At 36.4% G+C, this 14,204-nt stretch overlaps 2 protein-coding genes across 5 annotated transcripts in view; both read right to left on the bottom strand.

The window, feature by feature from the left end:
* The window catches only part of LOC142352258 (epidermal retinol dehydrogenase 2-like), a 328,166-nt gene that overhangs the window by 277,922 nt on the left and 36,040 nt on the right, over positions 1-14,204 (bottom strand). The gene's annotated exons all lie outside the window — the stretch shown is intronic.
* Positions 1-14,204, bottom strand: part of LOC142351792 (glycine receptor subunit alpha-2-like) — a 57,685-nt gene that overhangs the window by 20,203 nt on the left and 23,278 nt on the right. For 2 of the 3 annotated variants that reach the window (XM_075403965.1, XM_075403963.1), the window contains exons 1-4: positions 5,318-5,485; positions 1,481-1,548; positions 909-1,079; positions 372-531 (exon numbers count right to left, since the gene is read on the bottom strand). In XM_075403965.1, the coding sequence (XP_075260080.1) occupies positions 372-531; positions 909-1,079; positions 1,481-1,548; positions 5,318-5,465 (547 nt within the window). In that variant the 5' untranslated portion in view covers positions 5,466-5,485. Of the gene's footprint in view, positions 1-371; positions 532-908; positions 1,080-1,480; positions 1,549-5,317; positions 5,486-14,204 lie in introns of those variants that run through there. The other variant, XM_075403964.1, reaches the window with a different exon arrangement.

A 14,204-nucleotide genomic window follows, 5' to 3' on the forward strand; every position in this document is an offset into this window, starting at 1 on the left:
GCAAAGTTTTCTAGAACAGATTCCGGGTTCTTTTTTCATTCTCCATTTTGTACCCCAATCGAGGTTGAGATACCACACCGAATGAAGTCTGAAGTGGTAGGTTTGACGTGGTACAGTGGGTGTCCAGGTGAACCTCTGCTAAATTTTCCAGGAACTCCAAATTTTTGAACAACCATTTCTGATCCGACTTAATTTAACTATAGAGCAGTTTGTCTTACAGAATTCTGTTACAGAACTATTGTGGACTAGCTATTGGTCAGTTTCATAAATACACATACGAGGGGTAAAGTGTGCTTTTATTACACGGGCCAACTCCCTAGCCGTTTTGTGTATAATTTTAAAAATTCTTTATCAAATTGTAAAGAACTAACAGCTCTCGAAGCATAAATGACACTGTTGTATGTCAAATGGGAAGTACCACAGTTTCATCTCACATCTGAATGCGATCAACAGTCTGGAGGAGAAGAAGATACTCCCGTCTTTGCTCAGTTCCAGAGAGGAGCTTTTAGACAGTACTCCTGGTTTTGACACCTGAAAACACGGACGCAAAACTTAGTTGAAATTTAGGTTTCGTAAAAAGGTCTCATAGGAACCGAAAGATCTGGTATGCGTATCATCTTGGGGAAATAGGAGAATTGTCGAGCGTTCTTCAGAAATTTTTCAGAGCGTATTTCGAAAAAAAATGATAATTTTAGAAGCAAACGTATATAGATAATAAACAGAAATAGAATTAAGTTATCAGCAAAACCATTTCCGCTGTTTGTACCATTCTGACAGCCAATAATTGATAATTAATACGCCTCAATTGTCAGTGAAAGAATTATTAGTTCATTTGTTCAATCACACAAGGTAACTATAACAAAAAATTTGTTCACGTAGATAAAAGTTTCGGTTATTTTGTCGCCTACCTGGAGTGCATCCCTCCAGTAGATGTCTGGCAGCCATATGAGTTCGAGGTAGTCTCTCCCGAGTTGTATTGTGTGTGAGGAGCCATTGGTGGCAGAGGTGATGTGTTCAAACAACTCCAACAGTCTCTCATCTTTCCAGTATTGACGGAAGTAGATGTCAAGTGTCATTTTCTATGACCAAAACTAAACCATGGCACACGCACACACACACACACACACACACACACACACACACACACACCCACCCACACACACACACACACACACACACACACACACACACACACACACACACACACAAGCGACCATACAGTAACAAAAAAAATTTCATTTTACTAATTTTCTGGTACTTTGAAGGAAAGCCCAATAAAGCTATGAACTAGACGAAGGTAACACCAAAGTCAGGTGCGTAGTATGCCCAACAAATTTTGATCACCTTGCGCCAGAGAAAAAAGACCCCAGGTCAGATAACCCTTTTTTTCCTATAAAATATGACTATTTCAACGTAATTGTTTCGGAAGAGGTTGTAGTTTTAAGTCAGTTTGTGAACTTATCAATATTTAGGATCTTACCATAGATGTCTCTTCAATGGGCCCCACTTTGTGGATGAATAAATCGAACTCAACAGCATCAGCGACGCCTAAATTAAACAAATTAATATTAATAAACTGACGACACATATGACGCAAAGTTGAAAAATTGAAGTTGCCTGATGTTTTCTTAGGGTAATTTAAAATGAGTTATTTAGTGCGGATAGTGATCAAAGTTCATGTATTATTAAAATACAGAAAAAAGACCCAAGATCGTGGGTTAATCGCTTAATTTCTGAGCATTTTTTTTCAACAACTATTCCTATTACTAAGTTTTGCTTAATTTAAGTTCAGTAATATGGGCAAGATGAAACAAAATAATTGGGCAAGAAAACGTTTCCAATTCCACTGAAAATGTTTTTGATATAAAGATGGTATATCCCTGAAATATGAACGGAAAAGATGGTTTTAAAAAATAAATAATTAGCTTCAGTCACAACCTCGAGTTTCTTTTTCTCGACTTCGGAGAACTCCACATAACCCAGGTTGAGGTCCCAGACGGAAAGTTCATATGTCCAGACAGTCTTAGACAAAACATGTCTGTGTTCAGACCACTCCAGACGGATGATCTATGTCCAGACTTTCGTGCGTTCGAAAATATTTGTCCGTTCTTCGTGCGTTCGAAAGACCTATGTCCAGATTTTCGTGCGTTCCAAAGCAAATATGTGCGTTCTTGTCCAGACTATCGTGCGTTCGAAAACATCTATGTCCAGAGTTTCGTGCGGTCATAAATTTTTGTGCGTTCTTCGGTTCTTTGTGCGTTCAAAAGTTCTTTGAAGATGTTTTAGGGTGATGGTTGCGATGAAGTGCCTCAGTAGTTAGTACAATTTAAAATAATGAAAGATGCTCGATGAAAATTTTTGGTTGAAGGGGGCGCCAGTCACCCAGTATTTAATGCTTGATTTTGTTTTGCAACTTCAGCAATGGTCTATAACTCTGGGCCTGGTATTGTCCAAAGCAAAGCAAATTTTGAACTCAGGTGAGCTGAGGCTTTCTTCGTAGAAAGCTTCCGCTTGAGTGAGCAATCTAGTAAGGGTGCTTAGTCAAACATGAGCTCATTTGTTTTTTCATTCTTTTTCCATTCCAAAAAATTTTCTGTGCGCTCCAAGGTCAGTATGTCCAGACTTTTGTGCGTTTAAATTTGTTTATGTCAGGACTATTGTGCGTTCATTCGTGCTTCCAGACCGTGTAATTTTGAACGAACGACACCCCCTTGTGCGTTCATTTCGGTCTGGACATATCAACTTTTGGTCTGGGACCTTAGCCTGGGAAGTTTATGAAGAAAAAAATAAAGAATGGCAATTTTCCAAAAAAAAATAGGCAATGGAAAATTTGGTGCAGATTTGTTTTTATTTTTCGTTTCATTAATTTATATCGTAGTAATAAGCACTTGAACTCGACAAAATTATTAATTAAAAATTAGATGATACCTATCCAGTAGCCGGCTTAAATTGATCCAATACTTAAATGAGCTCTTTGGTATCTTCCTGGTGCAATAAGAGTTTAATCACTATGGTCACTACTTTATTTTTATACCAGACTAAAAGACCCATTAAGTCCACTAAAAGTGTCCGATTTTGTCTGGGAGTTATTGTATTGGACTCCTATTTATGGCCGGCTCTGTGGCTAAGGCAATGCAGAGGGTCGCTTAGTGCATTAACCCAGGATAATTGGTCTGGTTGTAAAAACCCCTTAGTTGCCACCTGATGTCATCTTCAAAGCCCTCATGACATTTGGCAGTTGAGGATAAAGACGTACTACCTTTACCTATGACCCATCGCACGGCACGGCATGGTTATCATCCAACTGTACGGACAAGATCTCCTTTGAACCGCATTGAACTCAATTTATGAACTTGATCTGGGAACATTTTTTGCTCGCTGAAGTGATCTAACTCGTGACTCTGTAGAAAAGTACTAGTGATATACAAATACTGATTGGATTTCTGTCCTGATTCTAACAAAAAAATTGTCTGGGTGGCTATTCTAATGACGAGTTCATAAGAAAAGTGACACATGACAATACAATCCATACTTTTTCAAGTATAGTATAGTTTCAAGTAGAGGAAAGTTAAGCTTTAATTATGGCACAAAACAGTTAACAGTTTGACCTATAGCACGATTTCAAACAAGAAATGCAGTTTTCACTAAAACTCAATAAAAATGGTTAAACTATTTTATTGTTCACCTGACGATAGTTTCGAATTTTTTTCTTAATTTTTTTTAAAATATAGTCTGCTCTTTGCGATGCAATTCTCCTTTAGACGAATCAAAATATCTTGCAAATATACCATTTGGTTCAGCGCGCAACGTTTTTGAGAAATTTTGTGTGTGTTACTGTCAGATACTTCATACGACCAAGCATTCCTTCCAATTAACAAAATCGGTGTTGGAATAGGAAGGAAAGCTGACCTTGTTCAAGCCGAATATAGTGGTTCTGTTTTTCAATGCTCTGTCCTGGTAGAAAATCTAAGGGACCATAACCCTTCTAATTACGTCTAACTTGTTAGAGCAATTGAAGAATTAGCTGAAATGGTGATCACGCATCCCTCTCAAAGAAAACTTTAAGAGAAACTTGGTAATTAAGTCTATGACAACTTGACGGGAAAAAATAACTCCACTAGAGAAAAAATTTGTTTGCTATTTCTTTCTCTAGCACAATCATGTCACTGGTTATCTGCAGCCCCCTTCCCAGTGCCTGGATTAGATTTCTCTCCAAATGACTTTCGCGCTGCCCATAAATATAGACTAGGTGTTAAATTGTATGATAACTAAAGAAAAATTCGATTTTGTATATCGGCTACTCGAGACGTAAGGGGCGACCAACCAGTGTCATGTCATGTTCGAGGCAATAATTTTGCTCGTCATGATCGTATACAAGTCAGAATTATATCAGCTTGCTTGATTGCCCAGTTGTCCCCATATGAGAGACAGATTAGGTTAAATATTTTTAAATCTGGAACTTGGGTTGGCCAGCAGCTTTGGATGTTTCAGTCAATTCTCCCTTGCAATCGAGTTATATCGCAAATGCGGCTGAAAAGAGTGGTTTCGCCTTGTCAGCTGCTGAAGTCAGGGAGTGCAGACAGTGCGCCCAGAATTCGGATTACAATCTAATCTTTTGACTTTCGAGTTGCTTTCGGGGATTTTCAGAGATAGTTCCTAAGACACCTAAACTTATCACCATTTTGGCTGATAACAGAAGCTTGCAGCTTGTTGTGTTATCTCTAGTATTCATTAGGTTATCTCAATCAGTTTCCGCGATAGCTACTCGTGGCTCCATAATCATGATTGCATTAGACCATAGGCAAATATGAAACGCGAGGAAACCTTTGGCGCCTTATCTCACAAAATTATGGTCACCCAATGAGCGGGGACAATCAGTACTGATAAGTTCTTGACCTCCCAGCCAATGAAAGGGGAGCATTTTATCAAATGGTTCGTTGCGAGAGTGATTCTTTTGATGATTTGAACTGAGCTGATAATAACAACAATGCTCAGCTGTTAACCACGATTTTACACTTATTGATGAACAAATCATTTTTTTTTAATTTTTAATTCAAAAATTAATTGTTTTGTAGCAGTTAAACTTTAATAAGTTGGATGGTCACCACCGCCACAGAAGATACCGGTTCAAATGTATAGCAAACTAAACGCCAGCTAAAGAACGCGTCTGTGTTGTTCCAATCAGAGTGCATTGAACACACTGGATATTCTCCAATCAAACCCATTTCTCCTCTACCTATCTCAAAAGTTACTCTTAATACTGCAAACATATACACACGAGCCTCCTTGCTGACTCGTCTGTGGCTACCCGACCTACCTAATGACGCCCCTGGTCGAATATTATCATCATAATCGGCTGGCATAAACACTTCCCTTCCAGAACAATACCTGCTAAGCTGCATCCAATTGAACAATATAAACAAAAGGTATATAGAAAAACAAACACTGTCCAATATTTTGCTCATTGTTTTTTTTGGTTATTTTGAGGTCACAATATCGTTCACAAAATATACCGTCTTGAAAAAAGGAGGTAAGAGAAATTGAACTCCAAATAGCGATTTGAGAATTTTAAAACAAACAAATCTAAATTGGTTTTGTCAGAATTTAATCGAAAATTATAGACCGAGTTTCAAGATTAAAAACAAATATTGACATGTGGTTTTTCACAGCGCTCAGACGAATTGAAAAATGTTGCAGAAAAAGAACTAAAGCCACTCGAAAATCTAAACAGCGTCGGTATTTAGCGGCGTTTTGGTAAGAACCATGCCTTCTGTAAACAAATTGTTTGCTTCCAATTATAGATGCTTACCTGAAGTAACGAAGTATCGGTCTATAACTGTCTAAGGCGCCATAACTGTCTAAGGCGCCATGGAGAGAAGAAAATGCTTTGATGGTAACACTTCTGTTGAGCAACAATGCATTTATTTTTGCGCTTTTTCCTGTCACAATCGGTGGCTGATTTTACATATACCATTATCGGCATATATGTCACTTACAAAAAAGCCGATAAATTTTGGTGCAAAAATCAATAATTAAATCAATTAAATGATAGTGTGAAAACCATTTTGAAAAGTGCAAGAAATAGCGAGCAGATTTTTCAAATAATGTTACATGATGAATAATTGAGAGCCGGCAGAGATTTCTGACTCCTAGTTTTGGAAGAACACAGAATTGGCAAAACCTTGTGCGACAGAAAAGTTATCTTGCAATTCTGCTTATTTGAAATGTATCCGGAATATTTGTGTTCAAGGAAACGTGCCAAATTTACTTCGAAGACTTCGAAAATGGGTTACGAGTGGAAAACATTTTGCCGATACTCATGCTGAATGTGGTCAATTCGAAAACAGAAGTTTAAAATTGAAGTGAACTGAAAAACAAATAAGTCAAAAGTAAGCTTGCCAAATTATACCGTTGCAAACTTTTTTGGATCAGTCACTTTTTTATTTCTTATCACTTTTTTTGTTAAAAGAAAAAGAACAGTAAATTATAATGAGCTTGGTTATCATAACTACGGTAATTATTTCAACGGATCAGCAGTTCAATAATTCTAAATTCAACTGTCCATTTCAAATTTGCACGCGTGAAATGTTCTTTTATATTCTCCTCACTTTGGTCAGGTAAGAATAAAAACTCGTGGTTGAATGATTTAACAAATTGTGAATGCAGTTGTACTTTCAATTAGCTGTCTTTGAGAAAATTCGTTTCCTTCGGTGATTTCGAAGTTTCTCTGCTGCTTTATGAGGACAAAAACTGGTAAAATTAACTGAAATCCCCACTCATTGATTGACATTTAAACACAGAAGGGCTCCCCTCTCATAAAGTGAGTCCGAAATCACTTGAGATTAGTGAATTCTTGAACCGGATTTTCTTGACCTTCTCATTGGGCATAGCGGCACAATTTGATGCGACAGTACCCATCAATTCTGGCATAATAGCGAATCTCTTGCAATCAGCATTGAGGCTGAGTCACGCATGGCACTTATTGATACCGCTTGAGTGAGGCGACTGAAGGCTACTGATAGGCCTGAGTGCTGGAAATCTCTGTTATCAGATAAAAGAGGTGTTTTTTTCAATGTTTTCCGCGTTGTTTCGGATAGTCCGCAAAAAGTTTCTAACGTCAATGGTACGAAGTGGATGCCCATATCGCTGCACTTCTGGTAATAATGCCCAACTTTTCTGTCTTCTACTAGGGTTAGAGCAAAGCCACGTGTCCTCGCCGCATCTGAGATAAGACGGGCTTGCAGTGTGGACGTGATGGTGACGTCTAAGGCTGCGGGCTGTCCTGCTATAAAACTGGGCAAATACACGTCGCCTGGTTTTGAATTTTTTTCCAGCAGAAGATGTTTTTGCAGAGGAAGGATCGGCCGACGAACAAGCTGCCATTATTGCGTCTCGTACTTTGTCATGGCGAGAGATAATATCGCCACGCCCGTGACATGAAACGGCTTGATCTCTAAATATGTCCAAAATAGCTGACTTACAATATGGACATCTCCTATCCGAATCATAGAGTGGAATTCCCTAACATAATTTCAGAACAGCTCGGAACTCGTTAGTTTGAAGGTGTAGGCAACGAGCAGGGATAGGTGCTGCCGTCAACCAAGCTCCTGATTGAGACAGGGAAAGAGATAACAGTCTAGCTTTTCCTCTGGTGGAAGTTTGACCTTCAAAAAGGTTGCTTTGAGCCGTATTGTCAAATTGTTCTTGAATTTTCTGTTGTGTCAAATGGGGATTCCCCAAAGTGCTAAACTCCTCCACTAGGTCTGTGAAACAACTTTTGTGAGTTGGGATCACATCAGTAATTTGTCCTACTATGTCTGCTTACTGGGATAAGGAACCAACATGAGCTGCTTTGAAATGGTTCAGAGCGTCGAACTCCAGCTCCTGTTATGGTTAATGGCAGGCATGCTTGGTCCAATGAATTATCGTTGATAACAGAACCCAATATGAAACCCAACACTTTTGAGTTTTTGAGTTTCTTATCATTGAGCTTTGACGATATTCTTGATATCTTTTAGCGAACGTTACAAAAAATTTGGTTTCAAAAGGTCCCATTGTTAATCTGTGCTTGCTAATCACAAGTTTGTTGCTTTGAGTTTTTACACTTCTGATTTCGGAAATCTAATACGCTGTGCTTTTGTAAACCTGCAGTTTACACCACAATTACCAACTTTCTGTTTTACCAACAAAGAAAATATCGTGATCAAGTTTGCGTGAACAAGTATTAATGGGAATCGAGCAAATCAACCCGAAACAGTAATAAGTTACTGAGGCCGGTTAGTTATCGTTTGAGATGCTCGTAATTAATTTTGAGCAATAAAACAAAATTCATGCATAACCGTCAACAATTACGTTCAAAACAACAGAAGCTTCAAAAATTTTACGTTTAATGAGATACTGCGTCACAATTCTGTTTCAATCGCCTTCAAACACCGTGGAGGGCTTTTACGGCTATTCGTAATGAAGTTTTTTGAGATTTTGTGTGTATCTCTGGCTAGCCACAGTTGTAGTTGCTATTAGTTAATTGTTATTCGTATGTGATAGTAGCAAAAACAATATCAGGTCAACGACATGAAGGAGGTGAAGAAAAATAAGGGCAAGCAGAAGAAAAGAAAAACAGAGACAGGTTTTGTCTGCTCTCTCTAGACAACTGTGTTGCTTGGAGGAATCGAACTCCCTCTATAGATTTATTTTTGTATGATAGAGCAGTGGCCTAAGGTTCTTAAGTAGCAGCATTGCTAATTTGTACTGGCATCGTTCTGTTTGCATGACTAGTATCTTCTCTTTTTCTCAAATCGAACTTAAGAAATAAATGTGAATTCAAATAGGAAGTCTAGCGTGCTCTAGCAAATGTTCTTTGCACATTGCCTTTTCATTGCAATGACATGTACAACCGATTCAGTGTTGTTTTTTGGTGCTCGGCTGATGCAATTATTTGCCAATCAGTTTTGATGTTCTCTTATGCTAGGAAGATTCAGTTCATTGTGTAGATTTCAAACGTTAATCCGTCAATGTTTTTGCAGACAAATTCTGCTGTGCAAAAGTAAGTATCTCTTGTGCGTTTTTTGTGCGTTCGAAAAAAAAACGCATTTGATGGGTTGAGTAAGGAAAACATTGGCCAAATCCAATATTTGTACACTAGGAGTAAACTTTCTGGATCAATTTTTAAGTCATCTTTTTGCCACAGAAAGACCATCCGCATGTTTGCTTTGGACAGAAAGCTATAACAATGTTCATTCAATTTGGAGTTGTGGCGTTATTATCACACCTAAGAATTTAATTGTGTTGGCTCTTCAATTTTGTGGTTTCCACTAATATACACGCCTGTATTTGTTTATCCTTTCGATCAGTTCTTGAATAATTTGTCCTTTCTTCGGAAAAATTTAATTAATTTGAATTTGAGCTTCTCACACGATTTAATGGATTTATCCAATGATGATTGGAGTTTGCTTTGTATTGATTGATTGGTGCCTGATCCATAAATTCTACGCGAAGTCATTTGCAAATTTGGGATTTCGGCCGGAGTGTTTGGTATGTTTGCGACATAAATCAGGAAACCTATTGGCTTCACGGCTCTCCTCTGAGGGCCACTAGTTGTTTGCGAGAAGTTGACGCTTCTTGTATTTTTGACCACAACATAAACATATCTCAGCAAGAAGAATGAGTTTACCCATACAAGGGTTGAATACTGTTTTCCAATTTTGCTTAATTTGTCATTCAACCCCATTTTCCATACCGCGTTTAATATTTATTTTTTATCAAAACAAACAAGACTGACAGCTTTTGACCACTTGACGCTTCACTTGGGTGCCTAGTCAATACGATGAGATTGTCAATTGTGCATCTGTTTGCTCTATACAGTACTTATTACACAGTTCAACGGTATTTTTTAATAAGAATTTATTAATCACATGGCTAAAAAATGAAATGTAAATTTTGCAAATGATGCTGTTAGTTCTTTTAAAGCAAAGCTTTTGTAATAAAATTTGAAAAACCATCTTGTAAGCTCCGATTCAAAACTTTGTGGAAATATTAGTCTCCTTCTGGGTTTGCAGACACTTTACCTATGATTCCATTAATGTAAGTCGGTATTACACGATTATACAATGCTTGGACCTCGTTTGAAGCCCTCCGTTTGGACGATAAAAAAGACAAACAATGGCTGACGTTAATCAGATTTTTGTCTCATTTTATGCTGAAAAAGCGCTCAAAATAATCCGAACAGCTTCGGATGAGATTTGAATCTGTTCAGCAGCATTTATTAATCAAAACTTATTAATCGATTGACTCAAAAAATAATGAAATCTAAACTTTCCGAAACACGCGAAAGTACAAACTAGTTGCTAAAACTGAACTCTGATCAGTTACAAGTTTAACCAAAAAATTCAGCACAATTTTTCTATGGAAAAAAATTGTAAAACAATTTGAAATACTCTCCAAAGGCGAACGGATGAATTCTTCTTTTGGAAATTCACATGTGTGACAACTTTGATTAAAACGCACAAGAACGAAACTTGTTATTCGTGCTTCTATCTGCCCTACGAACTTGGTTGGTGGATGGAATTGTTTATTTTGTATTTCTGCTGACATCTTGCTGCCCACTAAATGTCTTTATACACCATAGTACCAAAAAGCTACGTACACCTAAAGATTTTTAAAAAAACAATAGAAACAACAAATAATATAACATTTTGAGTTCAAATTAGTTCTCTAATGACGCGTCATTACACCTTTAGCTTTTTTAATGTCTAGTAGTCGGTTTGTATAGTTTTCATACAGGTTTCTCACGACGTCTGCGTCAATTTCATTCCAAATTTCATACACTTTTTCTTCTAAATTTTCCCAAAAAACTGTCTGTTTTCGTAATCGCTGCTTCAAAATCGCCCATAAATTTTCAATAGGATTCAGATCTGGGCTGTATGCTGGCCATTCCAGTAACTCCCACTCGTTTTCTTGGAAGAAATTGCCGATAATCTTCGATTTATGCAGAGGAGCATTATCTTGCTGAAAAATAAAGTCCAGGAAATGCATTTTCTCTTCGTAAATTTTCAAAATTTCCAAATAACCGACAGCGTTTAGCTTGTTTGGACACTTAACAAGCAATTTCCGTCCATCTGATCGTATTGCACCCCAAAACATAAGTGATCGTTTGTCCGAACTCAATTTTTTTGTGTTTTTTCAAGAAATCTCGTTCCATTTCTTCGAAAAAACTCTAACAATTCCGTCGCTGGAGATGCGCACCCTTGTTTCATCAGTAACAACCACATTCTGCCAGAAAGAGAACGGCTTCTTGAGCATGAGCATATTGATACACCATTTTGAACAAAAACACTTGCTTTTATTCTTCAAACTGACTTTTTTTGCAGCATTTCTTGAAAAAACGCCTTATTTTTTTGAGAATTCGTATAACTGTACCTCTGGAAATTGTATCGTAGCAAGAGAAAGCGTTATGAGCCACACGAATTCGCTCCAGTGAGGTTTTGGGATCTTTCAAAGCATCGGCAACTAACTTTTTTTCTGATTTTTTTTGACAATTTAGGGGGTCTTCCGCTCGATTTTTGGGCCTGGAAACTGTTGTTTTTCAGGTAACGGTTGTATGCATACTGTGCACTGGTTCTTGATTTTAATTTGAGTTGCTTTTGTATTTTATACCATGAAAATCCGACATCTCTTAGCGTAACAACTTGGCAAACGGTATAAGAACAAAGCGGTTTAACCATCTTTTCTGTTTAAGCGGAGAAATTGAGAATGAAATATCTCTTAAAACTTCTAAATTTCACACCTTTTTTCACGCCTTGTCGCAAATCATGCTTATGAAGCACGAATCATGCTTTGAAAGCCGAAATCATGCTGTACGTAGCTTTTTGGTACCAAAGTGTATTTGTCAATTGTGAGGTTGCTTTCGGACTTGTGATTTGATTAGAAAAATGTCAAAGAATGTAATCAGTCGTCTCTTTCAACGAACTAACGATGTTTTTGTGACTGTTTTGGAATTTTTGGTCATTGTTATCTCATTACTTTTATCTGACATGGCAATCATGAATAAATTAGAAATTTTTATCCTCGTTTTGTAAGAGGCAGATAGGGATTAATCAGGGATTTATTTTCATTTACACTCAAACAAAAAACGACGATCAAAGTGTTCAAAAATTTTGGACTGTTAATTAGTTTTTATGTATCAGATTTTTTGTGACAGCCTTTTATCTGTGACAAGAAACGAAAAATTTCGGAAAACCTTTTTTTATATCAGTAAGAAGAACCGAAGCACTTTTTTGCCTAACTTGCAACTTTTTGACTTGTAATCTGTTTGTTTTCATGAGTTTTATTGATTATTTGCGTCAGTTAATAATTTCTATTATTAACTGATGCAAACAACTACCGAACTCAGCATACGGGTATGAAGTTTTCTTTTCTCAATATAAAGTGTAAATTTTAACTGTACACAAAACAATTTAATTCAAACATTTTTGTTTAAAATTAGTTGTTCATAAAAAATAAAAGTTTGTATTTTTTTGTCAAAGACATAATTGATAAGAATAGCAACCAGAGAACATTTTCACTGGCAGGAAGATCAAAGCAGCTGTTTACTTTCTTTATAATTTTCAAAAGATATATAAAAGAAATTGCGGCGCAAGTTCAATTAAAAGCTGTTAAAAATATGAAAAGTTTATAAGGCGAAACATTACTGTTCTTTTTTTTCATAAAATGGGGCCCAGTAGAGCAGCTCATTTAACACCATTTTAGTTGAAACAATGACTTTTGTATTTGAATACAACTACGATTTTGACAAACATCATTTCTTCCCCAAAAAATAGGAAAGCTCCCAAATAAATGTGTTCTCTTTCCGATGCAAGAAATCTTTGGAAAAATTAGGCAAATAACATGATGGCCAATGTTTTGACGTTGATTTTATAGTTTTCAGAAATTCGTCAAATAAGATTGGACATAACATGAGTTAAGCACATGAGAAAACAATTATTGCTCACATATTCTGGTTTTGAGAACTTCTCTGATGCCTAACAGAAAAGATCAAACTTCTTCGATTACTTGTTAAATTTTTCTTATAAACGAAATTTTAGTTAGCCCCTTAGTTAGCCTCGTTCAGGTTGGACAAAAAATTGTTGGCAACTTGTACGCTAAGGTTCTTTTTATGAGTTTTATTGCGGCCTGAAAAACTTTGATTGATCAATGCAAATAACTGCTCATCATACGGGTGTGAAATGGTTTTTTTTCTCGCTATCAAGTGTATATTTTACCTGTACAGAAATCAAATTAATTCAAAAGTTTTTTTTTCAAAATTATTTGTTTGTTAAATTTTTAGGGTTTGTATTTTGTGCAAAATGAATGATTGATTAAAAAAAACGCTACAAGAAAACACGTCCACTTAATGAAAAATTAATGCTGCTGTTTTTTGCTTTATGTTTTTTTCGAAAATAAAATGTCAAAGAAAATTGCGCCGCATTTTCGATTAAAAAGCAGTTAAAAAACAGCAATTTACATTTTAAGACAAGATATTGTGATTGTGTTTCAGGAATTCAACCCATTAGAGCACATTATATGACACTATTTTGATTGAAACAATAACTTTGATAAATGAGTGCATATAAAACTTTCTTTTCCTTCCCCTGAAAAAAGACAGTTCCTACATGTGTTCCCTTTTGTTTTGCTAGGGTTTTTAAAAAATTTTGGACTAAAACACGATATCTATTATTTCGACGTTTAATTTTTTGTGCTTAGAAATTTGACAAAACAGATTGGTCATAACTTTAGCTAAGCACTCGAGAACACGACTATTGCTCAATTTTTTTGGTTTTGTTATGCATAGGGTTTTCAAAAAAATTGGCCAAAAACACGATATTCAATATTTCGACGTTAAATTTTTTGTGCTTAGAAATTTGACAAAACAGATTGGTCATAACTTTAGCTAAGCACACGAGAACACGACTATTGCTCAATTTTTTTGGTTTTGCTATGCATAGGGTTTTCAAAAAAATTGGCCAAAAACACGATATTCAATATTTCGACGTTAAATTTTTTGTGCTTAGAAAATTGACAAAACAGACTGGTCACATCTTTAGCTAAGCACAAGAGAACACGATTATTGCTCAAATTTTTTGGATTTTTTTGGAGAACTTCTGTTGTGCCTAACAAAACCGGTCAAATTATGTCACTTTCTCGCTAACTTCTTCTCAATCGGTTATTCT

This window comes from Convolutriloba macropyga, chromosome 13 (assembly GCF_964194025.1).
Source record: "Convolutriloba macropyga chromosome 13, txConMacr16.3, whole genome shotgun sequence".
NCBI classification, from domain to species: Eukaryota; Metazoa; Xenacoelomorpha; order Acoela; family Convolutidae; genus Convolutriloba; species Convolutriloba macropyga.